This window comes from Nipponia nippon, unplaced genomic scaffold (assembly GCF_047370975.1).
Source record: "Nipponia nippon isolate SJK-2023a ecotype South Korea unplaced genomic scaffold, ASM4737097v1 scaffold_4, whole genome shotgun sequence".
Classification (NCBI taxonomy): domain Eukaryota; kingdom Metazoa; phylum Chordata; class Aves; order Pelecaniformes; family Threskiornithidae; genus Nipponia; species Nipponia nippon.
Window position 1 is genome coordinate 75,396,105 of NW_028262358.1, and position 25,854 is coordinate 75,421,958.

At 46.9% G+C, this 25,854-nt stretch overlaps 1 protein-coding gene and 1 long non-coding RNA gene across 3 annotated transcripts in view; one reads left to right on the plus strand and one right to left on the minus strand.

Moving 5' to 3' along the window:
* Positions 1 to 45: 45 nt before the first annotated feature.
* Positions 46 to 14,258, minus strand: LOC148053380 (uncharacterized). Its single transcript, XR_015708463.1, has 3 exons — positions 14,051 to 14,258; positions 2,632 to 10,051; positions 46 to 482 (listed from the first exon to the last, which is right to left on the minus strand). It is a non-coding gene; the product is annotated as an uncharacterized LOC148053380 (long non-coding RNA).
* The window catches only part of METTL24 (methyltransferase like 24), a 50,804-nt gene continuing 38,426 nt past the window's right edge, over positions 13,477 to 25,854 (plus strand). The window contains exon 1 of one of the 2 annotated variants that reach the window (XM_087775876.1): positions 13,477 to 13,811. In XM_087775876.1, coding sequence (XP_087632002.1) covers positions 13,518 to 13,811 — 294 coding nt within the window. In that variant the 5' untranslated portion in view covers positions 13,477 to 13,517. Of the gene's footprint in view, positions 13,812 to 14,377; positions 14,496 to 25,854 lie in introns of those variants that run through there. The other variant, XM_087775877.1, reaches the window with a different exon arrangement.

A 25,854-nucleotide genomic window follows, 5' to 3' on the forward strand; every position in this document is an offset into this window, starting at 1 on the left:
TCATCATCTTGATTTTAATCTTAAAAAGTAACAAACAGTGTAGCTTATCCTGGAGCAAGAAACACTACTAATGCTAATGGGGTGTTCATAGCCCCATGAGAAACCAGAGCTCATGTTGTGCAGTTCTGCTCTGCAGGGTAGTGGGGTTTCTTCTAATTTACTTCCAAAAGTTGCCTGGTTGATAAAAATGTCAAGGTAGGTTCAGCTGCAAGGCCCATCAGCCTGGTGTCCTAGCTCTGGCCATGGCCAGCAGTGGAGAGGGCCACTTCTAGCCATTCCTGGCCCAGGGGCTTCCTCAGCCAAGGGGTAGCTTAGTGTTTCATGGCCCTCAGATGATTTATCTTCCACACATTTGTCGACTTGCTTCGGAACCCACATATGGTGCTTTTGTAGTCCCCGACATCTTGTGACAACAGGTTCTGTAAAGGGAGAAACTTCTTTGCCCAGGAACAGAGCTCCTTGCCTTCATCTTTGTCTTGAACCTGGAAACATCATTTGCAACCTTGAAGAATCTTGGTTTATGTTGCTGCTACCCACATAAAGTCATCCCATATCTTTGGTCGTCTTTGTTGCCCATCTTTATACCTTTTCTTGCTCTAACATACCCTTTTCGAGATGGAGGGACCAGAACTGCACACAGTACTCATGACAGGGGATGAACCTTGTATTTAATTGATGGCATCTCTCTTTCCTTCCTAATAATTTCTAATATTAAATTGCTTTATAGTCACTAACAAGCTTTTAATTGACATTTGAATAGAACTCCCCAATTCCAAGATATCTGTCCTGAATGGTACTAGCTGTTTCAGAGACCGTTGCTGAGGCTCAGTAGGGAGGGGGTCTTCCTCTGAACTCAGCCGTGTGTTTTTCTCTGCTGTTATCCACACTGAATTTCACCTGCCATTACTTTGCCCAGGCTCATGAGATGGTTTTTGCAGCTCCTTGCAGGCCGTTTGCATTTTATTACCTTGAATAAGCTGGTACCACCAGCAAACTGAGCCACTTCACCATTTACTGCCTGACTGATGGGTATGTGGATTAGCACTGGCCCTACCACGGACCCCTCAAAGAAGTCATTAGTGGCTTCTCTCCACTGTGAGAAACAGATGATTTATCGTTACCTTGTCTCTCTATCCTATATGCAGTTGCTGACTCATGAGAGGATCTTCCCTCTTATCCCATGCCAGATTAGCTTCTTTATGAGTCCTTGGTGACAGACGTTATTAAAGGCTTTCCAGAAGCTGAGCAGATCATACCGCAGATTGCTCTAGTCTGTGCCCTCACTGTTTCCTCTGAAGCCGTAAGAGGGTGGTGAAGCACAGCTTCATAGCTCCTCACTACAAAGCTCTGCCAATTCTTCCCTCTTCGTCCGTATCTGTCCTTGCAACTATTCTATTATCATGGCTTTTACGGTTTGCCTGCTATGGGTGTCAGATTTAGTGGTTTGCATTTCTCTGGATCCCTCACAGCACTTAATAGAAAACAGTGCCACATGCCATCCTCTTTTTCCTTTGGCTGTGTTAAGTAAAAGGTTATACACCAGCCCTAATAGTGCAACAATTTCCCATTAGCGTTCCTTAAAAATCCACAAGTGAGTAACATCTGCTTCTCATGAATTTGTTACTATCCCTTGCATCTATTTGTTGTAAAACCTCACCTAATGGCCCTTCGATCTGAGGCAGCTTCTCTGCATTATCCCCTTAACAAACAGCTCTGCTGTGGGAATTTCACTAAGCTTTTCTGCGCCGAATGCAGGCACAAGTAATCTGTTTAGCTGTTGTGTTAGGGCTTGTTCTCTCTCAGACTCCTTTGCCACCCTGATCATCTGCTGACTGCATACCCCAGTCACCTGCAGACCCTCTGGCAGGCTCCTTGCTCCTGCTGGGGTAGAGGAAGCTTTTTGTCTATTAGCAAGTTATTTCCTCAAAATCTTTTTTAGTCAGCCTTTCTGTTTCTGCTTTTAATTTGACAGAGTTCGTGTCCTTTTCCATTTCCTCATTTGGACGGATCTATTTTGGTTCTTTCCCATGTAATTTTTATCATGCTATTACAATGAGCCAGTAATGATTTTTCTTCTGGAAAGTCTCTGATATTTCAATACCCTTATATAAAAATCAAGCATTTTAGTCCCATATCTTATTTTTAGACTTACAGCAAATAGAAACAAGCATGCATTCAGCCTGATTGCTCCAGCTCCTGTGCCCTGTTGAAAGGGGCTTTATCTGTCCAGATTGCACCTTGCCATTTCCTGCTTACTTGTGGTTATAAAGATGACAAAATGGCACCTTTAAGGACATGCCATCATGAACTGCTGCTCCTCTCTGCCTGCTCGCTTCCCCCCCCCCCCCCCCCCCCCCAGTCTCTAGCTTGAAATTCCTTTTTAAATCTTACTCTTTCTCGCAGAGGCTTTCTTCCCTGCTAAGGTCACGCCACACAAAGGCTGAGCATCCTACTCAGGAGCCTCAGCTTTTTGTTCCAGAAACATTCAATTTGCCAAGAATATGTCCTAATATTTTGGGAATAATTGCACATCCCTCCTTCATTTTTCTCCCTAGGCATGGAAAATTTAGCTATTCTAAAATATATCCATAGATACATAGTGATGCTGCCCTGTGCCAACTATACACCTACCCACGAAGGGGAGTCAATGTTTCGCTGCCTGCAAGCCGGATCGCTGACAGTGACCACTTGGATTTTAGGCAGCTGAGGTCTGTTGAGAAGAGTCCTTTCTTGCTTCAGCTCCCCAGCCTCGGGTGTCAGCCTCTGGCAGTATCTCATCAGCCATCCCTGAATTTCTGCTCCTCACCCAAGAGCCTTGCCAGGAGCTGAAGCAAAGACGTGGCCTGTGTTAACTCTCCAGCTCCAGTTGAAGCTGAGCCGGCAGCTGAGGAATTTGCAAAACTCCGTTTTGATCCTAAATCTGTCCGTGCTGTTCCGTCGGCTCCGTAGTCTTCATCTGGAAACACAGAGCAAGTGTCAGGGAAACACTTGGACATGGGAGAGGGTTAACAGCAGAAGGTCATCAAACCTCCATGACTTTTCATGCTGATTGAAAGGTGCCCTTAAAGAAAGACTTGGCTGTCACCTGTGCAAAGCATTTTATCCTCGTGCCATTCCTTAAGCCTGCGTGTGTCTGGACAAAAGTTAACCGGACCGTACTTGAGCATTTCCTTCTTATCTGCACTTTCTAATCTCCATTGAATAGGCACTCCTGGCAGATGGCAACCAATCTGTCACATTCACGGGGAACTTCAAAGGCGTAATTATGGCATAGAAAGGGAACGATTATATTTTGAGACATTTTTATCAATCCTTGCAATTGCAGACAGCAGATGGGCCGTATGATGGATTTTAGAGCTTGAGCACAAAATAATAGTTTTCTGCAACAGGAAATTTTGTTGATTTTCTTCACAGAAGCAATGCCATAAAGACGTATTGTCTCGATATAGGATTTTGCCTATATTTAAAACAAATTTGCCAAATTTCTGAAAAATACAGGAAAATTGGCATTCACCATTCATTACAATTCTTTTCCAGTTGAATACGATTTGAGATAAACTTCAGTGTGATACATTCAAATTCATTAGGAATAAATGTAGTAATTAGAGAGAACATCATGGCCTGGAGCGAGATTTGCATTGTTTTCACAGCTATCAGATAATTCTGTATGTTGTACGATGCTTTCTTTTATCCTGCTTTATTCCCTATTTTCCACCAGAGGGAGATGTTGGATCGAGCAGTTGCTGAAAGAAACTCACACACTCCATCTCAAAGAGCAAATGCAGAGATGCTGAACTCAATGGAAATGTGGGTGCCTGTCGGGCTCCCACGTACCTATAGGGCTTGGAGGACTTGGGTGCTGCAGTAGAGCTTAAGAAATAATCGTGAATCAGTTAGGGCCATAAAATGTCATGGGGAAAGCTTAGAAAAAGTACATTGAGGAAACAGAAATGTGAAGGGAGCAGCATACCAGAAACTGTTGTTAATAAAACTAGAGGATTATAATCCTAGACAAAGCTGTTGCTATAGCAGCATGTCCCAGAGCTGTTCCCCCACCAAAAGGCTGGATGGAGGGGAAACCACTGTCTAGGGTAGCCAAGTGTCCTCGGTTCTTCGTGTTGCGGGGCCTTGGGGTCCCCCAGCCCCTCGAGCCGTGCCTGGGCTAGACATCCCATGGGGGGTCCCTGCAGGGCTGCAGCCTGGCCCATGCGCCCGCTGCCTGGCCTGGCTCCCGGCAAGCCCACACACCACTCTGGGTGCTCAGGTATTAGAAACTATCGCTGGGTTAAGGCTGATCTGAAATGGTCTCTCTTCTTTCCGGGAATTTTCCCCCCTCCCCCGGCTTTTTTTCTCAGTGAAGACAGTCAAAGTTACATATTTTGGAGAAGCAAACATGAGTCAAAAGTCAGCCTTATGAAGAAAAGCAGCGGCTGGGGAGAAAGGAAAGTGGAAAGAAACTTCTCTGAAACTGAACAGCTTCATAGGAATGGTATTTCCAAACGTAAAAGAAGTTTCAAGGGAATATTTTTCCTGTGTTTTGTTTTTCTCCTTTGAGACTGTCTCACACCACTGACAGCAGCCAGCACTAGGAGAGCACTGTCCTACGTTGCTTTCCTCCGTTCCTGTTCATGCCCGTTACCTACCATGGGGACAATATATTTCTCACATGGTAAGAGACGTGCGCCATGCGCACCATGTGCATCACGTGCTGTGCTCCTGTCACTCTCACCTCTCCTGCCTTTTTGTTCAACTTCTGCAAAGTCTCAGTCGACCAGCTGATATCCAAGCCCTACATTAGCCTTTCCTTACATTTATGAGCCAAACAGAGGAGGGGAGGCTAGTTTATTTTCTGTGTCACTGGAGAATTAAGCAACGGAGCCAGCTGTCGGTGTTTCTGAAGCACCTGCATGTGCACCTCCAGTCAGCATTTTGGCTAAACTGATGGTCTGGAAAACAACCCTTCCCTCAGGGAATGGACTACAGCCATGTAGGGAGCCTCACACTTGTTTTCCTCCTCACCAAATGAGTGCAGGGTTGGGCTTCAAGGAGATGAAGCCTCTCCTCCCTGCACGCCTTGCAGCCTGGTGAGATGAGGGGTCTCCAGGTCCGTGGGACAGCTGGTCTCCTTGGAGCATTCAAGGAACTGGATTTGGGCTTCTCACATCCCATGTCACTGAGCCAGTGGCTTCAAGAAGAGCAATCCCACTGTTAGGTGTGCTTTGAATGAAAACGCTCCTTTTGCTTTTTGAAAGAAAGGCTGAGGCACCTGAAGTCCAGGCAAAGACTCCAAGACACAACCTGCTTCTCCACAGAGGTAAAGTGTAAGTTAAAGACCTTGAGAAGCACTGGCTACCCTGCTTCTGAAAATCCCTCCGTAAGCCTTGGTGGGCAAGGTCCACGCCTTTTTTCCATGTAGTGAGTGTATCTGCACAGTGTCAGCACTCCAGGAATAATCACGGGGCGAATTGCCACACAGATTTGCAGCAGGATAATTGCCTCAAACAGAAGGATAAATAGCTTTTTCTGGCATTTAATGGGCCTCTTAAGTGAACGGCAATAAACTCTATGCGAACAGATGTTTTTTCTCTTTTTTGTCCTTTTGCATCTCATCCATAATTATGCACTAAAATCTTCTTGTCTGGGTTGCTGAGAGCAATCTTGCTGCTGTTTGTCTTCGCAGTGTAAGACTGAGCACTTCAGCAGAAAGATTGAGCAAAAAGCCCCTCTATTCCTAAAGGCTCCCGTCGCAGTACATCAGTGATCATCTTCTTCCCTTCACATTACGCCTGAGGGAGGAGCAAGAAGTTAGTGGAAAAATTTGCCTCTTCCAGCCGCTGCTCTGCATGTCCCAGCGCTGGAGTCTCTCCCTGCCTGTGCTGGTGCCCTGGGCTCCAGCCAGGAGGTTCCTGTGCTTGGCTGGCTTCGGGCATTGACCCAGCTATGGCTCAGAGTAGTTGCTTCTCCTTTGCTTTGTGAGGGAGGTAAGCGTGCTCTCAGACAGTCCTCCCCGCTCTACGCCACCTCTGCTACGCTGACCAGACTGCGGGGAGACAGCAGGGCAGGCTTTCCTCCGTAGCTGCTGGCTTTGCCTCCAGCCTTGCCACCGGCACTGTAGCAGGCACCATGCAAGCTCTGTAAAAAGCCTTTATGCTTTCAGGAGCATGTACTTTACCTCCTGACAGAGTACAGAGAAATGACCTTGTTCCTGAAGAAATCCAATGCATTCTGGCAAAGGGATCTCCTCCTAACAAGGAGCCTGCAAGCGGGACAGGAGCTGGGGCACAACCACAAGCATTAGCCTGGCTGAGCGTTCATTGCCTGGAGCGATGCATGTAGAAGTGCCTGCATCTTCACAAATCCACTTCATCCTTCCCAGCACATCTTTGAAGTGTCTGGCTGGCCTCTGCTTTCCACATCCATGGCAGAGGATGGAGGCAGACACGCTGTGGGAAGACACATGCCAAAAGGATGACCCCTCTGGTAATGCCTAACCTATATACAAACTCTCAGTTAAGGAGGTTATTCCACTTCAAATCAATACCGATATCTCTGCATCACTGATGCTGCTCTACATGGCATTGAGGGCAAACTGCCTTGAAAGGAGCCTGCGGGAAGAGCACTGAGTTTTATCCTCACCGTCTGGTCCTGGCCAGGCTGCTCAGCTGCAGGGGAGCCATGGCATCTTTTCTGCTGAGGGCAAGGCCATTTCTCTCCTCCCCTTTAGGATTTTGTTTAAGACATTTAAAATGCAACCAGCTGGAGGAGAGGATTGGCTGACCACATGGTAATAGTTCAGAAAAGCAACCTTTTTGTTACAGGTAAAGACAGTGATACTGAATTTAGTGTCCTGCAAAAATGGGACGCTTTTCAGACATGTGGGTGAGACCTTTATTAAAGGTGGACGCATATTATTAAATTGGCCTGCATACTGTCCCAGGACATTTTTGCATGCCTCCTATCCTATGAAAGCTGCTTGTTGCCCATCAGGTCCACCAAGGATGCTGCCAGCCACTCCCAGCTTTTATTTTATCCTATTGCCTTTAATGAGGCATAAATTGTACAGACACATGACAGTATATCAAACAACATTACGAGATAGACCGTAGAAAAAGAGCACAGCGCATTAATTATGGGCCTTAATTTGTTTGTGAAACTGCTACCTGGAACATGTTGCTGCTGTTCTTCTCCCTAGCAGCCCCAGCACTCTGTCTCCCATCTCTTCTCCCCTTGGAGAGCCCTTTTCCCTGAGCACTTGCAGATGAAAGTCTCTCTCAGTGATCAGGTTGTGACATCTGCTCGATTACTACAGTGCCGTTGCCATCCCCTGTATAAATACTTTGGCATTTGTACTGCACTGTGTAAACCCATTAAAAACATGTAATAAAAAGGCTTATATAACTTCTTAAAGCTGTAATTACTACTCCAGCTGTGGTGTTCCATAGAATTCTGAGCATTACAGATTAATCCCTTTGCCAAATTACATTTTTTAATGAAAGATATTCATCCTCAAACTTAGAAGTACAAAAATGCCAGTAAAATTGATTGCATCCAAAAAAAGGGAGAAAGCTGAGCCCAGAGTAACACCAAGGTAATCTTTAAAACATACAGAAAATAGGATTTTGTAATAGAAACTCAGAGTAATTTTTAAGCGAAGCTGGACATCTGTCTGGGATTACAGTATAGATACAGGGGAAATACAGACAACAAACTAATATCGCAAAAGTCTCTGTGCAATAGTACATGAGCTGCATATGAGCTATGACTGCTTAATTCCTGTAAACTGGAATGTCTTTTTTATAAAACGGTGATACAGGTTTTCAATTTTTATACTAGTATCTGTTCAATAAAATTGCTGGCCCTTACTTTAAAAAGCAGGCAGAATTTTGCTTCTTCAGAATGATTAGATAATTTAGTAAAAGACAGACCATAAAACCACTGTCGTTCCTCTGCAGGAGTGAAACACAGCTGCTGGAGGCGATAGTTGCATTTGTAGATACCACAAAGATTAGGGTTAAATAAAGAAAGGTAAGGCCCAGGGAGAGCAGAGAGCTGCAGAGTGCCTTCTGCTGAAGGGCCGTCTCATTCCTCTTCTCATTCCTGCAGCGAATGTGCGCGCACAGGTACAGGTACGTGTGTGTGCAAATGCACAAGAGCGTGACTCAGGGGTAAATCTTCATCTATAATCCCCTCTCCAGGCCATTAATTATCAACTATCTCTTTCATCAAGTTCAGAGCACACGGCTAGGCTGTGGTGTTTGAATCTCTCCGTAGCTGGAGGGAAAAGAGAGCTTCTGCCCGTGCCTTGCACTGAGCTGCCGAATAGCAAGATCAATCTTGTGTTAAGCTGCCTAAATAGCCCACGAGCTTGAGAAGAGCTAATGTGAGACTGCATGAACATATTTTTTTTAGCTGTTATCTTCAAACCTAGCAGTGGCAAGCTGAGAAGTGGTTTTAATGATCCACGCAGCTGAGCTTTAGCCTTGACAGCTGTTCAGACACGTATTTCTCAGCAGCGGTAAGTGGGTAATAGACCAATGCAGCCAATTTACTTCTCCATTGCTAACATCTAAGAGATAACAGAAAGATATTCCTTCTCTGAGTTTTCAGTGGGATTTAAGGCATGGGAAGGAGTAAGGGCTGCACGTCGCTTGCAGAGCTGCTGGCTGCGTGCAGGCTCCAGGGAGGTCTGACACTTGGTGCACAGAGAAACACTTCCAGGATTTCCAGTTGCGCTTTTAAGGAACAGAAGTGAGACCGGGCTTGCACCGAAGCCATCACTGAGAAGTCACCCGGGGAGCTATAAACATTTCATCCCACATTCCTCAGGGCTATGGCAGAGCCTTGGCCTGTAAATGCACAAGGCAATAAAACAGGCCTGGACCAAAGCTCTGACTCCTGCAGACTCCGGATCAGAGGCACACGCATCTTCTGCGGGGAAGGACACACCGTGCTTCTCTTCATGCAGCCACTTCTAAAATGACTTTGTGAGAGCTTCTACACAAAACCTCTCTGTTTTCACGTGCACAGACCAACATCGCTCTGGTTTTCAAAGCACCATCCAGGAGTGTAGGAGGGAGGAGAGGGAAATAAGTCTTCCTTCACTCGGCCCTGTAGATTTTGGCAAGTGGCTTATACCAAATCCAGTGGGGTTGTTAAGCGGAGTCAAAAAGAGCATTTTTATTCATTTAGTCATTTTACAGGAGGAACGTTTGACTTCCATTAACAGCCCTTGAAGAATCCAGGGAATTCCCAGCGGTGTTTTTCCTGCCTGGGGTTTAATTTTGCAGAGAGATCTGGGCAGACATTTTGACGAGCCAGAAGATAAACGGAAACCTTGACAGTGGGAGGAGGCAGAAGATGGATGGTGGTAGGCAAGATGTTTGAGCTGAAAATGGCCGTAAGAGAGATCAGCATTAAATAGCTATTGCAAAGGAGAGATCTTGCTACCAACAACATCCCAGGCAAGGTGTAATTTATAAGCAGCAGACAGCACTGAAGCAATGAACTTCCACTGATGTTAAACTTTTTTCCTCCAGAGGTTTAGCACTGTGCTCTCACCGTAGGCAGATTTGTAAATGCGGGAGGAATTTTACATTTTTAGAGACTTTTCCTGGAGAAATGAAGGGAGCTGTAGAAATCTGTGGCACCTACAAAAAAAGTAGTAACAGTAGGACCGATGTCTGATTTTGGTTATTAAGGCATAATGCTCACTGCTCTCAGTAGAAACTGCATGCTCAGAGTCGCTGTTTTGGTTACTGCTTGCATTACATGGCAGTACTCTGTGCTCTATTGGATCCAGCATGACATTTTCCTCTAATGCTACCCATCTTGGTTGGGGACAACAGAGAGGGAAGGCTATTTGCTGCCTGACTCAAAGAGTGAGGATGTTTAGCAGAAGCTGTGAAATGTTGCAGAAGCTGTATTTCCCAGGAATCACCTCGAAAAGGGCCATCCTCCAGTTGAATTGGAGCTGCATGCATTACGCTGCAATTTTCGTTCGCTTTTCTTCTTACAGCCATTGCTCACATACAGGTGTCTTTGCAGCAGGTTCCTGGGGGAAGAAATTAGTTTGTAATTCACTTGTTAAAATGGAGAGGATGCTGGAGAGGTGAGAATGTTTAAGGTACTATCTTAATTCCCATTGATTCTCATGCTAATCCGGATAAGATTTCTCATTGTTCCTGAGACTTCCTGAGATCCTTCTCTACCACTGTTCCCTTTTTCTCTATCTTTAGAAACCCTCTGTCCTGTTTTAAACAAACAGGCTTATGTTCAAAAGAGATGGGGGAGAAGCATGAGAAATTCAGTCATTTGTTAAAATACAAAAGCAAAATGAAAACACCGAGTTAAATTCACGAACTGTTTTTTATCAGAATCACTCTTAGAAAGCTCACAAATTGGGGCTGGTAGGCTTTCTAAGAAAGGGAATGTCTTGTACAAGGTCAGCATTTACAGTTACAGCTCAGCGATGACAAGAGGAGTGGCTGGATTCAAGTATTTGAGCTTTTTGTTGAAGCTATACAATGAGAGAAGAACAACAAATGAACCTGTGATGCTAAACCCAAGAAAGACCTTGTGGTTTTTATTCTGCTCAGTTAGACCTCTTTTATTTGAATATGCATTGTTCAAGCTTTTAGGAAAGCTTTGCTTTCTCAAGGATTAGACTTCAAGAGAGAGTTTTTAAATGTATTTGGGCACTTTATACTTTTTGAGTCTTGATCTTTATACTCCTGCCTTTAAGATTTTCTCCATAACCATACAAACACAAACTTTTATTTTAGCAGGACCTTCACACGCCATTATTTATTGACCAGATGCTGATAGTTTAAAACAACCGTGGTGCTAAGAATTTTGTGATATGATGATTTTGTGTAGCAGTATTGCAAGTCTTGTGTCTTGTCACATTTATCCCTGCATTTAGTGTACTCAATGTATGTCTAAACCTCTCTTCCCTGAGCAGCGGCATTACTTCTGTCCTCCAGATGAACGATGCCATTTCACATGGAGGAGCAAAGTGATGCACAGGCGGCCCCGTGCCTGCCTGAGCAACCTTCTGCTGATGAACTCCAGGTGATGCTCACAGATGGAGCTGGGAGTCTCTTAAGCTGATGCCAGTTGTGGTGGTTGCAGTCACACTCTTCCTCTGCCCTCATAAAAGTGTTCCTTCCCTGCCCTAGAACCAGGGCTTCTCTGATCTGCTCGTGAGCCACCGAAGGGGGGTGGAAACGGAGGGAAAGCATGTGGTTGTCAGACAGGTCAGCTGCCAGAGCCAACTCGCTTCCCTGCAGCAAACACCAGAGCCTGCCCAAGGGAGGGATGGGGACCTCTGAGCAGGGGCAGGGGGAGAAGTGCTCTGATCTGCACTGCATTTCCCCAGAGGCATACACCACCCAGAGGCTGTCCCACATTGGCTGTAGGCTGACCAAAAGACAGGATGATACCAAAAAGGGTGTCCAGGTCTATTAGGAAACTGCTCCAGATAGAGTTTTTCTTGAATTAGTTTTCATCTGGGTCATTGCCCTGGTTGGCTTAGCTTAGGACAAAGGAGCCCCCCTCCTGCTACAGGAACGGCAGGCAGGACTGCCACATACCCCCTTCCAAGAAGAGCCTGCATTTAGGGTGGTTTAAAACAACCATGGAATTGCTTTAACCTAATTTAGAAGAATAGTTTACTGAAAAAAAAAAAAAAAAAAAAGAGGACAGCAACGTTTAAATGGCAGGGAGCACGCACCTGGCCTGCCAGGGCATCTGTGCTTGGAGCCACGCTTGAAATCCCACTTCTGCAGACAGATCACTGCTTCCTCCCTTATCTTCCCGCAGGCAGCTCCTCCGTCCTGCTGCCAGCAGGTCTCGTTGCTCAGCTGCTGGTGGGCTCCGCTTCTCCCTGTGCTCCTCTCTGACCTTCTCCCCCAGCAGCAGCCAGCCCCGGCTCTGCCCCGGGCTGCGAACAGACAGGAGAGGTCAGAGAGGAGCAGGGCGGGCTGCTGCCGGGGAGAGGACAGCAGAAAGGACGGAGAAGGAGCTCAGCGCAGAAAACCTCACCAGCAGCCAAGGCAGGGGCGCTGGAAGCACAGCACTGCACGCAGGGGACAAGAGTCACAACCTCTCTCCCCTATTTGGCAAAGAAACAGGGAGTAGCTGTGCCTCCATGTCTCGCACATGCCACCTGTGAACGTATTTATTACTCACTGAGCTGCCTGTGCTGCAAACCGGCTGCCATCGCCCTCCTCCCCGTTCCCGCAGGGCCTGCCTCCTGCCACTGACACATCTCCCCGCCTGCGGTTCCTGCTTCAGAAAATCCCAACCTCCGCTACCTGTTCATCGCTCAGCGATGGTTTAGCGTTGTGGCTCAAGACCAAAGCCGGCCTGCACACTTTGATCTCTGTGTAGCATGTCCCCGTTGTGAGACAAAAGGCCTCATGTGCTCCCGCAGAGGTGAGCCCTGCCCTGCCTCTCGGCCCTGCTCAGCTCACCCAGAGCTTTTCCTTCACAGGTGAAAACAAGGATGTGTCGTGAAAATCCGCAGCTGGCCCATGCTGACCCAGAAGAGAGGCTAGGATGTGAAGTATAGGCTTAGAAGAGTTGTTCATGCACATGAGGTGTCCCAGCCGAATTGGGGCACCCCAGCTGTGGTTTCACACAAGGTTCTCATACCCTTCAAACATTCAGGACCAACACGATTTGACCGATCACTACCACCCACACTGCTGATCACTAATCATAGCAAAACTGCAAAGCAACTCTATTTTGGCAGCATTCTTGCTGCTTGCGAATTGATCCGGACGTCCCTGGGGTCCGCCTTGCTAGAGTTACTTATCTGCAACGCCAGACGACGCTGGGAGGGTTTCAAAGACGTGCCGGAGGGGCTATAGGATGCTGGCGTTACCTTGGCTGTCCCGGGGTATCCTTTATCCTTCATGGACAGCTCTAACCTTCCAAGAAGCAGAGTTCTCACTTCCAGAGCTGGGCTGTCCTTTAGCTTGTTTTACTTAAGCATGAGTAATACACAAGTCTCCAGTAAAATTCCACTACCTTGTGACATTACAGTGCACAACGTGAATTAATCTATACATATTAACAAGCAAATACACTTCCCTGCTACGAAGGCAGGTCGACACCATAGTTAGGGAGGGGAGTTTTCGGAACAGATGCCGCCCGTTAGGCCCGGCCTTTGAGGGCAGCGGGGGTCTGGGTGCGTGGACGAGGGACACGCAGGTGCGGGCAAGGGCCGCGGCCCCGACGGCGCCAGCGCCGGCCCCAGGCTCCCGCCCGGGCACTGACCCGCGTCCCGCGGGGCGGCCGCAGGCGGGCACCCCCGGCGCCCCGCTGCCCCCGCCGGACCGGGACGGGGGCCGGGACCGGGGCCGGGACCGGGGCAGGGCCCCTCCCCGGCCGGCCCCGCTCGGGGCGGGGTCTCCCAACTTTCGGCGGCGGCCGCGGGGCCCGGCCCGCCGGCGGCATGAGCCCTGCGGCGGGTAGAGGGGCGGCAGCGCCGGGCAGGGCGAGCCCCCGCCGCCATGCCCAAGGAGCGGCCGCTCTGGCGGGGCCCGGCCTTCCGCCTCTGCCTGCTCTCGGCCGCGCTCCTCCTCTGCCTCCAGCTGGGCATGAGGCGGTCCTGGTGCCCGGAGGAGAAGCCCCGGGCGGCGGCCGTGGCGGCGGGGCGGGCGCCCCCGCCGGCCCGCGGCACGGAGCAGCAGCCGGGCGCGGCGGCGGCGGGCAGGCGGCGGGTCACCTACGTGCGGAGCGGCCGGCGGGGGAGCGCCGCGCCCGGCTGCTGCCCCCTGCAGCCCCCGGGCGGCCGCCGCAGGAAGGTAGGGCGGGCTGGGGGGGCGTCGTGTCCGTGTCGCGACAGGAGCGCCGCTGTGTCGCGACAGACGCGGCGCCAGGGCGCCCCCTCTCCCCCTGAGGCGGAGCTGAGGGTGACCGGGCTCTTGCGGTCCCCGCGCCGCCCCGGTCGGGGCCGGGCTCTGCGGCCGCTGGGGGACACCCGGCCGTGGGAGCCCCGGTTCGCAGCTGCGGCCTCGTCCCGTGGCTGAGATGTTGCCGGTACCTGAGCAGAGGTGCCCGGAGGGCGCCGGTGGGGCGAGGTGGTTGTGATGGCGGCTTCCTAGGAAGGCATCTCCTGGTCGAGGGATGTTTTTGAGCGATGCTGCTCAGCTGCAGTAAAGGTGGAGCGTGGGGTGGTGGGGCTGAACAGGTCAGAGCTCGGTCTGGGGAGGTAACCTTGGCCCGGAGTCACCACGCTCGCTCAGCAGGCTGAAACACCCCCGCCCAGCTTGGGAAAAGTCCTTGGGCGTTCTTGGCATCCGCATGCCATTTCGTTCGCTGAAGGCTGTCAAGAAATGTTTCTAAGACATGGTCTGCATGAGAATTAATGAGTTAGGTAATGAGCTGGTAAATGGACCTGTAATAAGGTTCAGACCTGGCAGTGATTGTGAAGCCTTCTGGAGAGGCGAGGACCACCGTTAGCCTCCGGCGTTCGGCAGGAGCAAGGGGTGCGGTACTACCCTCTTCCCCCCGTTAGCCGCGTGCGGGACCAGCAGCGGGATGCTGCCGCCTTCAATAGGCTCCGTGCCGTCTTTGGTTTTGGCAGATGCCAGTCTCTCAGGAATCGCTTACAGATTCGCATGTTTTTTCTGTTGAGTTTGCAGTCTTTCAGGGGGAAGAGCAGTCTTTCAAAGGCTGGGAAAGAGTAGTTTGTCTCCTGTTTTGAGGCCCTGCTGTCGGGGTGCGGTAGTAATGGTCTGTGCGGAGATGTGCAGGTACTTAAAGCTGGAATGACCATCAAGAGGAACAAATCGGATTTTGCTAGAGATGGGACTGGCTTCCTGGTCAAAGTAAATAGTTATTTTTGATGTTTGCCTTGACAGGAATAAAACCAGAGTTGTCTGTGGAATGGCTCAACCTTCTACAGTTCTTAAACTGAAGCTTTATCCGTGTTTGCTCGGACTCCCTTGAGGAAGAGACTTCTTGCTAACATCCAAACCACCATCTGAGCAGATATCCTGTCATCCCAGGGTCTCATTTGCAAATCTGCTTTCTTTTCTTTGCCTGTGTGCCCCCAGTAATTTAGTTTTTCTTTAATGAGGAGATGGACAATGAACTTGTGTATGGTTTGAATTTCAGATTCGCCTCATCCTCCGTGGGGAGCTGTGATGGAAAAATAAAACTGCTATTTTCTGTCCCTGGTTTCCTGAAAGGTTTAGAAGGAGAAATGAGATAATCCCTTACTTCCTTCGCCACTGTGGCAATGGTGAGGACAACATTGTCACGTATTTCTTCAGCATAATGACTATATGGCATCCTGATGTGCTGTGGTATTGATACCCTGTTGAGGCATCTAGATCTTGCAGTGTCCGTCTTTGTGATTTTTGTTGTCAATGCCATGTTGCCTGGTGTTCTCCTACATCCCAGCTTTTAAGTGATTATGGAAGAATGTCAGCATTCATGGGCGGGGGGGGGGGGCAGAAATTGTAATCATGTGGATTCAGATAGCTTCTTGAAAACATGTGCTAAGCGTGGCATCACAAAATAGGAGGCAAAAGTAAAACATATCCTAATTTATTTCATGATTTTTGAGGAAATCCTAGTGGAGAAGTAGCATCAGGAGAGGCTGCTCGTCGCACCGGAGAGCTGGCAGCACCCTGTGGTGTTGGAGAGCTCGAGGCTCTGGAAAGCCCACGGTATGTTTTGGTGCGTCTCCAGGCAAAGTGTGTGAAACATCGCTGCTGTGGTTTGTGGTGTTGGGCACGTTGCTGCTGAGGTCTCATTTGAATCCCACTAATTAAGTCAAGTGAGAAATATTAGTAAGTAGAATACAGGGTGGAGTTGCCAGGTTGAGACCATCAAGTGTCTTCCATGTTCAAATATTTGACTTGAGTGTGTTGCTTCAGGCTAAGAAAAATCTACTTAAAGTGAAGATAAGGCTTTGAGGATAGTGAGGCTGAAATTCTGGGAATTACTGGTTTTGAAATAGAGTTGTTAAAAACGTAGGGGGGGAAACAGTGATGGGAAAATAAAGTAGAAGTGGTCTGAGTACTGCCATTTTTTCTTGTGGAAGTGGTGATCATGCATGATAGCTAAAAAAAAAAAAAGGGTGATTTATTTTAATTTTTTTCACCAGGAAACATTGTGTTCCACTTCAGACTGTTTTAAGACAAGGCGGGGGCTCTTATCAGAAAAGGCTGCTTAAATTGGTGGTCTGGGGCTTCTCCCAGCAGCTCTGGAGAAAGGCGGCAGTGTGCAGCTGCCGCCAGCGCGGTGGGCTGCCCTGTGTAAATGCTGCCTGGGGGAGAGGGGCAGGCTCCTTGCGCGGGTCTTCGGTGCTGTACCAGGGTAGGATTGCTTTTTGCTGTGGGTTTATATGTTTTCGTGTCTTCTGTCTGTCTGTAAACCATTGTCAGTCCATTTCTGAAGCCTGCAGAGGCTTTCAGGTATGAGGTTTTTTTCCCTACTGTTGATGGTGTTGGTGTTGGAGTATGTTGCGATAGGCGAGCCAGCAGGATGGCAATAATGAAAAATCAGTGAGACCAAATTTTGCTCTGTTTTCCTAGTGCCACTCGGTTATAACTCTGTTCACACTTACATCACTGAATTAATGCGGAAGACTGATGAACAGTGTTTCCATAGATCAAGTTGAATGTCCTACTTTGTGGCCATATAAAAAAAAAAATTGCAAACACACACAAGGAAATTAATTGATGCCTGCTTTGAATCACTTTAAAGTTTCCTGAAGAGAAGTTGTGTTATTTATTTCCCAAGCACAACTGCAGTCAACCAACCAACAGCGCCAAAATGGGAAAAAAAAAAAAAAAGACCCAGAGAGGATGGGAAAGAGGGAGACTTGTCCATAAATGGCCCCTGCGTCTGCAGGGAACTGCCTGTGCCGTCGTGCTCTTTTCCTGACGGCTGGTAAATCTCCGTCAGCGGAGGGAGTGACTGTGCGGCAGATGGGAGGGTTTGACCACCAAGGTTACAAGCGTCTGTTCGTGCCTTAAGATGCACGCATAAAAAATGCTAACTGAAAGCAGCAGGGAATAAAGTAATTTAGCTATGTGACAGCTCTGGGAGCTGCCAGAGCTGCCTGTTGTGGTGCCTTTGGGAGCTGTGTTGCTCCCAGCTGTTTTGCTCCCAGTGGAGCCTACCAAAGAGCAGATGCTGCTGCTCTTGCTGACAAATAATAAACAAAATTCAGCACTGAGAGCATACGATGGTCACCTGAAGAATGGGAAGAGTTATATGTTGTGCTGCAATTGTAAAGCAAATGGAAGTTTGTAATCCCATTTGTATATTGGTGGGAGCACTTAAAACTGTGTTGTTGCTAATAAAATGCCCAACTGTGTTTGTAAACTGTGATTCTAAGCTCTGGTTGTGTTAAGCACTGATCTGGTAACATATGCAGCAGATAAAAACTCCAGCTACATGGAAACACACAAATTCTGCCACGTGTGCCTGCTCTTGCGATAGGGATTAGTGAGGTCTGCACCCACATAGCACTGCGGCCACGTGAGGTGAGTTTTAAAATGTTATTGCAGGGTGTGATGGTGAAAAAAAAATCTTGTTACATTTGGAATTTGAAATAACAGCAAATTCTTATCACAGTGATTGCAATAACAAGGTTATGTTGACTCTCGTGCTCTGAAATGGGGAGGAGCCCTCTCAGAGAGTCTGGTTAAGAAAAGCTGGAGTCCTTTGCCTTCTGGGCAGATTTATTTCCATGGAGGAGAAGGGAAAAAAAAAAAGTTTCATATGGTTATGCATGAAAGATGAAGGGCCGCTGTTAGTCCAGGCAGGTGTTTTACATTCCTGCAGTTCTGCTTGCTGATGCAGCAAGCGCTGTGACTGTGTCTCTCCTAAAAACCGAGGTTCAGGGTCTGGCTTTCTGCCTGGGTGTAGCTGGGCTGTGCAGTGGGAGGCTCCCGGGAGGCAGGCTTGGAGAAATGCTCGAGGCTGCTAGGCTTGCAGCCACAGGTGTGTCTTCTGAAAGCGTGCCTGCTGGAGGACAAGCAAATTACTAAACTTCGTTTGAAAATTGTAGTATCAGCTGGAAATCACTTTTATCTGTTGTTGTGGCTGTCCAGAGGTGGGGAGCGCTGTACGCTGGCAAAATTAAGCTGATGTTATTTTGGGTGCTCTTTCATCTCATATCTAGGGATATAAAAATGTTTGCCTTCAGTGATTAACAGCTAAGAGTTGAGTTTCCTGCTGGGCCCATATATGTATTTTGTCTGGGATTGTAACATATTTTGAACCATGAAGTATCATTGCCTGAAACAGAAAAATCTTGTGAGATTATATTTTATAGGCGTTACTTACACTGGTATACATTTGCATTTTGGTTCTTTATAAATGCAGACTAATTGTCTTTTGCTGTTGCTTGTTGGATTGCAGGTTTTGTTTTTCTTTATATAGGAACTATTTCTGAGAAGTTACTGCTTCTCTGCAGTAATGACTGATAACAGTCTCCTTTTTAATATAATTGAAATCTGCAAATTATTTTGGAGTGATATTTTCGAAGTTATGTGGAATAACTGTTTGGCAGTTAATAATATGGCAGGTTCAAAATAACCTCATGTAGTTTAGCATTACATTGTTGCTAAGATTTTACTTAAATTTTACATTTGATTTTTAATTTAAAAATGACAGTGCTACTTACATTTATGTCAGCGATATGTAGGGCTTATGCAAAGAGTCCTTTTTAATTCTTCTACATGTCTGGTAAATAAATGTGTTGGATGTTATCATTGCCTATTTGTATGTATAGTGTTTTCAAGCTGACTTCACGTCTTTAAAAATCTGGTAAACTCTGGGTGCGACTTGAATAGGAATACTCTGCCTCTGGATGAGCAGGAGCCAAAATTCTTGGAGAAAACTTGGTTATTCTGAAGTCAAATGTATCCGTCTGTCTTTCCATATCCCATGGTGTAATAGCTGGTCTGGTTTGGATTGGGACTTAACTTCTGTAACAGTTTATTCGTTATGTATGCCTGGAGCAATGTTTTAACGTTACAGCAAAGTTTAACACGACAGGGCTCTGGAAGCTGTGAAGCGAGTCACATCGGGCTGTATTTAAAGGAGCAGATTTGCCCAGGCTGAGCCAAAACGAGGGAGCTGCTGTGGCAGCCGGCGGGGTCAAGGCAGCCTTTTGGATCTCCTAGTGAATTTAAATCCAGAGCTTATTCCAGTCGCCTCACCTGTGTACCAGGCGTGACAAGCTTCACAGCGTGCAGCACTGTTCTCTGAATGCTGCGTGGAGGGTGAATAGCGTCCTAGCTTTGATGAGCGTGAGTTGCAGCGGTGATCCTCTTGCAGAGGAGCGCAGTGCTGAAGAGCTGGATGTTGGTTATTCTTTTGAGTGTGCCTGCTTCTGGGCGCCTCCTTTAATGACAGGTAGACAAACTGGAGAGAGTCTCAATGGGAGGAAAAAGGTGTTAAGAGGTGCAGGGAAAGCCTGGCAGAACTGGTACTTGTTTTGAATAGGGAAAAGTAGGTTTTGAGAGGAATGTGCCAAGACTCTTCAAACTAAAAAAAAACAATTTTTTTTTTGAAGAGCATAATGACCGATTGTTCCCTAGGTCCACTGCAAGTAGGACAAGAAGTAACTGGCTTAATTTTCAGGCAAGATATTAGGAAAATCTTTTAACTCTGCAGTTGGGTAAGCAGTGGAAAGACTCCCTAGAAAAATGTGAACTTTGGGTATCCACGCAGGGAAGGTCTCGGGTATCCTTAGCTGTGCTTCAGGGCAGGGAAGTAGAGTCAGTCAACCTCCTGAGGTCCCTCTGGCTACTTTTACCTGCTCTGCAATTAGAGAAGCAGTCTGGCAGGTACAATGTGATTAGCCAAACTGGAATTTAGCCTGAACAATGATCTAATGTCAATGTAATTAAAAGCAGTAATGGGGTCTTTAAAGACTGTAAGCGATCCTTGCCCTGGCTTAATACCTCACTGGAGAGACCAGACCCCACCATAATTGTCCTGTGATGACTTAGTGGACCCCAGAGGAAGGAACACTGCTTGACAACTTTTTTCCCCCCAGCCCTTGGAGGTCTCTTACCAAATATAAACCAACCCGAAGTTGCTTAGCTTGTGAGATTAGCACAAGGTAGGAGCTTATGGCTGCAGGCCATTAGTACCTGGGGAACAGCTGTGAGAGCCTTGGTTGGTTTTTGTTCAAGTATTCAGGCTAATAGCACAGACTGAGAGAGGTTTTTGTGTTTGGAAGAAAAGAATAAACTTTTATTGATAGCAGTTTTCAACAGCAGGCAACCACATCTTGGGAGCACCAGCCAGCTCTGCCTGTAAATGGGGGCAGCTGAGGCACTGGAAGGTACCCAAGTACGGGAATCCTTCTCCAAGTAGCCAAGCAAGGGCAATACTGGGCTTTCACTGTATTTTAACTGCAGGTGAAATGTGTTTATGGCAGACCGTAAGGAGGAGATGGTAATGTTTTTTTCTGACAATGATGTCACTTGCAAGCTTGTGAGGTAAATGATCACTCAGAATAACTTTGATTCTTACATGCTTTTTATTACCTAAAATAGGTTCTTCCTTCATGAATTTTTGAGGAGCAGCTGGGGAATATTATCCTTCAGAAAGTCATTACAGCTTTATGAGACTTAATTATATCCAATAATACAGATTTCTTTCAAATACCTACTCAAGGCTTTCTTTCAGCATATAAAGACAAGGGAATAATTTTTTCCAGATAGCTGTGGCACAGAAAAAGTGTTTTTCAGGGTATATAATTCCTACTTAAAGACATAACCGAAGGACCAAGGCGGTAATTTCTTCTGCAGATGCCGTGCTCCATGATGGCCGTCACAGTCATGCCATCCTTTTCTTGAACCAGGCTAGATGGTCCATGGGCCTTGTACAAAACGTGAATCCTTTATGACTGTGCTAGCAGGTGCAGAAGAAACCCATACTGATCCAGGCCCGTTTGCTGTCTTCAGCTCAAACTGCTGAACAGGACCGCTGTGCAGGGAGGCGACCCGCGCTGCCCTCCTGCCCGCACGATGATGCTCAGAGGGTGGCTGAGCAGCTCTGGTCATGGCCTCTGTGTCCCACTGAAGGGCAGCAACTCAGTAAACACGTCCTCTGCTGTCACCTCTTTCTTCACCCCTCCACAGTTCACTGTGTTTGGGGTACTGGGTTGTGTTGTCTGGTGTACTGCTGGTTATCAGACCTTATTAGCAGCGAACAAGCAGGACTCCCCTTCACGCACTGTGTACGTGCTCGGAGGAGGAAGGATGTCTTCTGCACGAAAGCAGCTCTCAAGCAGAAGGTTGGAGGAGGTGAGCACTGGTATGAAAGTCAGTTGTACAGCAAGTCACAGTCTTGTCATGGGAAAAGAGCATTTCTTTCCTGAAAGTCGGAAATTTTGACAGCCTTGAAGACAATGAGCACAGTTAGTACCAAAAACGATCTTTTGTCACGTTTCATGTTTTATACTAGAAATAATAGAAGTGAGGACAGTTTTGAACATGCCGCTCTCCTTGCTCAAGCAGTTCTCGAGGTGGCCAAGCTTGCTTCATTCTTTTCTGAAACTTCCTTCTTGGGAGAGAGAAGAGGCCAGAAAGAGAGATCTGGGACAAGTAAAATTCTCCCAGAAGGCCTTAGGGTTTTTCCTTTACATCTCTGACCTTTAGCTGCCTGCTTATGAGGCAAATATTTAACTTTGTCACTAGTAAGGTTTTCATCCCAGTTTGTTCAGCCAATTGGCATCAGCATTTACCCATCCAGCCGGGCAGTTAACAGAGATATGTGTGTCTGCTTCAAAGCTGTACGGTAGGTGCTAGCATGCCAGGCATCTCTCTCACGCCACTTTTACTGAAGTGTGGGCATGGTTCAGACTGAGGTGCAGCTGGTGGACCTTTGGTATGAACCCAGAGGAAAACTCCAGTGGCCCCTGACAAGGGATCCAGTACTGAAATCCAGTCGTGAAGAACAAAACCCTCTAACGGCTGCCTTGCAGACTCGTACAGACAACGTGACAAGTGCATCATCTCTCTTACAAAACAGAGGTAGAATTTGGAGGTTTAGACAGAGTTAGTGAGGGACCTCCGGTCCTCACACAAGAAGTTTGGGTTGGTTGTGGTAGAGCACGCTCTCCTCCTGCAGCCTGGCAGTGACAGCTGTCACTCACAGCACAGCTTAGATAAAAGACAACACATAGGTGAGAAAGTCTGTGTGAACCACCGCTAATCTTTGGTGGCATCTGCAGCAGCCGCCTCTTATCGCTTGTTCTAATATTAACGTTGAGCTGAGTTTGCTTTGGCTGTTCAGCGCTCCAGAGCTGTGTGCGGTGGATGTGAGTCATTTAATCAACTCTGAGTGTTTCTGTAGCTAGCAGATACACACCAAGATACTTTTGTGTATGATGAAACGTTGTCTGGAGCCCTTCCGCGCTGTTGAAGTCTAAGATCAAATGGTATTCAGTTCAGTGGAACAAGTAAAAGGGGGAAAAAAGTAGAGATTTGATTTAATTTTTCTTTTAATTGTGGTATAGCATGTATAATCTGCAATCCATAATATACATTACTCACCTCGATGTTGTTTATGTTAGTGTTTCTGTATACAAAAGTGACAGGGTGACACGCTGCCCTATTTTGAGCTGGCGAATCTCTAAGGGTAATAGAAGCCACGTGCGCAAATGGACTGATGCCGTGGGTAACAGACAGATGAAAGCCATGACTTTGAACTCGCTCTTATGGCAACAACTCAGTCACTTTAAGCAGGAGATGGTGGAAACGTTCCCAGCTGTTTATACAGTACTAAGTGGAAGAGTTTGGATCTTCAAGGATACGTGTTTTCCCCTGCCTGATCTACTGTCCCATCTTCCGTAGTCTTGCTTTTAAATGTGCCACCAGGCTCAGGTGCCATCAAGAAAAAGGCGCTGGCTGTGAGGTGCTCAGGGACTGCACTGTCAGGGAATGGGTGGACGGGGTGTCCTTGGGTGAGTGCTGACCCCTTGCAGAGCACAAGTCCTGGGTCTGGCGCTGGGGGAACCCCTTGGTGGTTATTTTGCTTTCTTTTTCATTTTTTTGCAACATTTAAAAAATAGCCCTGTAATTTATGTCCTCCCTGACACACGTATAAATACGATAAATGAACCTTTCCTTATGTCTTTGTGTAATGATAAATGTAATAGTTCCAGCAGCTGTTACCACATACACAGAAATCTTGCTTCTCACCGATGTCTTCTCTGTATGCTCTGCAGGCGGGAACAAAATGGCTTTGCAGTATTTTTCGAAAGTCACTACCACAGAACCATTTTGGCTTTGCAAATCCCAAATCTGGGGGATCCTTGTAAGGAATGTCCTTCCTGCTGCCACCTCTCCCCATCGTGCAATGGGGGCTTCTCTTGTCTTGGGGAAGATAGGACCAGGAGGACTTTTCAGTGAGCTGTTGAATTCTGAAGTCTCTTAGGATTTTCAGGGCAAGCCAACTGCTTCAGATTTTACATGGAAAACCTCTGGGTTTGCATGCTTGTTGCAGAAAGAGCTAACCAGCAGCTCATTCAACAAGTGACTCACTGAAGTCTACTTTGGGTTCCACTTTCTGATAGATTTCAGGTGCAGCTTCAGGTACATTGCTGTAGGTTTTTCTGGGAGTGACAAAATTCTGGGTCGTTTCCAGGACTGACCTTGTGGCTCCTGCAGACTGAAGGAATTGAACCCTCTGCCCTTCTTGGGGCGTGGAAGACAAACTTCGTGGGCCTCGAGAGCTCAGCAAGGGAAGGCCTGCAAAGAGCCAGTTAGGCAACTCATCTCTCTTAGCGATATTCCTAAAATAGTGGATGCTCTGTGTTCTTGCTATTGGTTTTGATGAGGTAATAAGTCAGTATTTTTTTTGCGTGTGTGTGACAGGGTGGTCTGCTGGGGAAAATTAACCTAGGCTTAACGTAAGCAAAGCAGCAAATATCAGTGATGTGCCAGGGGCTAGACCTGTTTGGGAAATGCGTGCAGTTGAAAATGACGTTAGAACCAGTGAATGTTAACGCCATAGAGTTGCCGTCGCTGCTTTAACCTTCCCCCCCTTTGCCTCATCCATCCCCACCCCTTTTCCTCATTCCTCTCCTAGCAGCTAGCTAAGTCAAATAATTAACTGGGAGCTTCAAAGTCAGTGCCCTTTATTTAGCACCCTCTTTTATATTTTACAAAGAGACAGTGTTTGAAATGCTAGGGGGAAGAGATGGTGATGCCTATTGATATGGCATGTAATGTTGAATAATACTTGCCACTTAGAAGCCTAAAAATGATAAGAATCAGCTTGAAATCCTTCCTGCTCCCTGCAGAGTTGATGGCACTAGTGGACGATCGAGATTTATCCGAGATGAGTGCTGCAGGGTAGGAGCTGCCTGAAAAAACCCCAAAGGAACAATAAAATTTGTTAATACTGATGTCGTGTCTCTTTTTGGGCTTTCCTCATGGTTGTGCTGCGGCACTGAAACTTTCAAAGAAGTGAACTTTGTTTCATCTTGAATAGAGCAAAGCAAGGTCATCTTGTTCCTTTTCCCTCGCTCTTCTGAGAAAATTAAACAAGAAGCAATTATGTGTCAATTGGCTGCTGCTGAGCTGATGTGTTTCTTCTTAGTTAGATGTCTTGATTAATGGTTTGATCTTGCTATTATTATTCCTTATGAAATCTCTGGGAATTCTGGGTACATCAGGAGTTCGGGGTCAAATCATGTAGCTGTTCAGTGCTCTATTCTGTGTAATTCTCAGAATTAGTAATAAAACATTGGAAAATGCCCTTAACTGAAGAGGATGGTGCATATTTGCCCAAGCCTGTCCTCCATGGGCTTATGATGCTTGGGTCTATACTTGTCTTGAACAAAAAATACTTCAAAATTGTGTGCTTTGAAATGAGCTTGGTTTTCTTCTTTATAAATTGGAAAATAAACGTATCATCTTGTACTTAAAATCCTAACAATTTGTAAGCCAGCTCTCGTTCCCGTCCCAGACGTGGGGAGCTAATTGCCCAACACACTGTTTTATTTTGCTTGGAAGACTTTTACATAGCTCTAGACTAAGGGCAGTAATCCATAATCATATTAAAAACAAGAAAGGGAATATGTTTGCAGACATTTAGAGCTAGTGTACATTTCATTCTGCGGAGCTCCATTACCTTGTTTAATTAACTAATGCTTGTATGCAGTAAGGAGTTGAAGAAGAAAAAAAGTGAAGTTTGGCTTTTTAAGTCTTCCCTGGCTATCCAGTAAAACCCAGTATGATCAAGTGAACTGATGGTGGGGTGGAGGGATGGTAAGTACCTGTTGTGGATATTTTCTGTCTTACCTTAGGTTTTACGCTTATGAAATCTAAATACCTGTAGAAGTCACTCAGCCTTTCGGTTTACCCATGGAAGAGAATTAATGATTACTTGCTTTATGATATTATAGATGCCTGGTGACAAATACTGCCCTCTCCTGCTCCCTGGGCACAGAAGACCCTCCTGGTCCTTGCCCAGGAGGGGCAGATGAAGGGGAAGGGGTTTTCTGATGCTCCAGATCTCCCTTCAGGCTGGAAAGTGTGGTGGACCGTTTCTGTTCAGACAGTTGCACTCCACTTGGATGAGCGAGAAAGCTGCACAAGTGTGAAATGCTCTTACTTGTGTGAAAGCATTAAGTTTTACTTTAAAGCACCTTCTTTTTCCCGGTTCTTGGCCTCAGGCAGAACTGGCTGAAGTAGTGGACAGGCTGCCAGAGGCATCCCTATCTGTAAATCACAGTTAGAGTCCTGGAATTTGCACAAAATAAACTGCTTATCTGGCTAGCTGAGTATTTACTGATAAATTCTATTTGTTGTACGCTGTGGTTTGAAGGCAACCGAGAGGAAAATAGCTTTTTTTTTC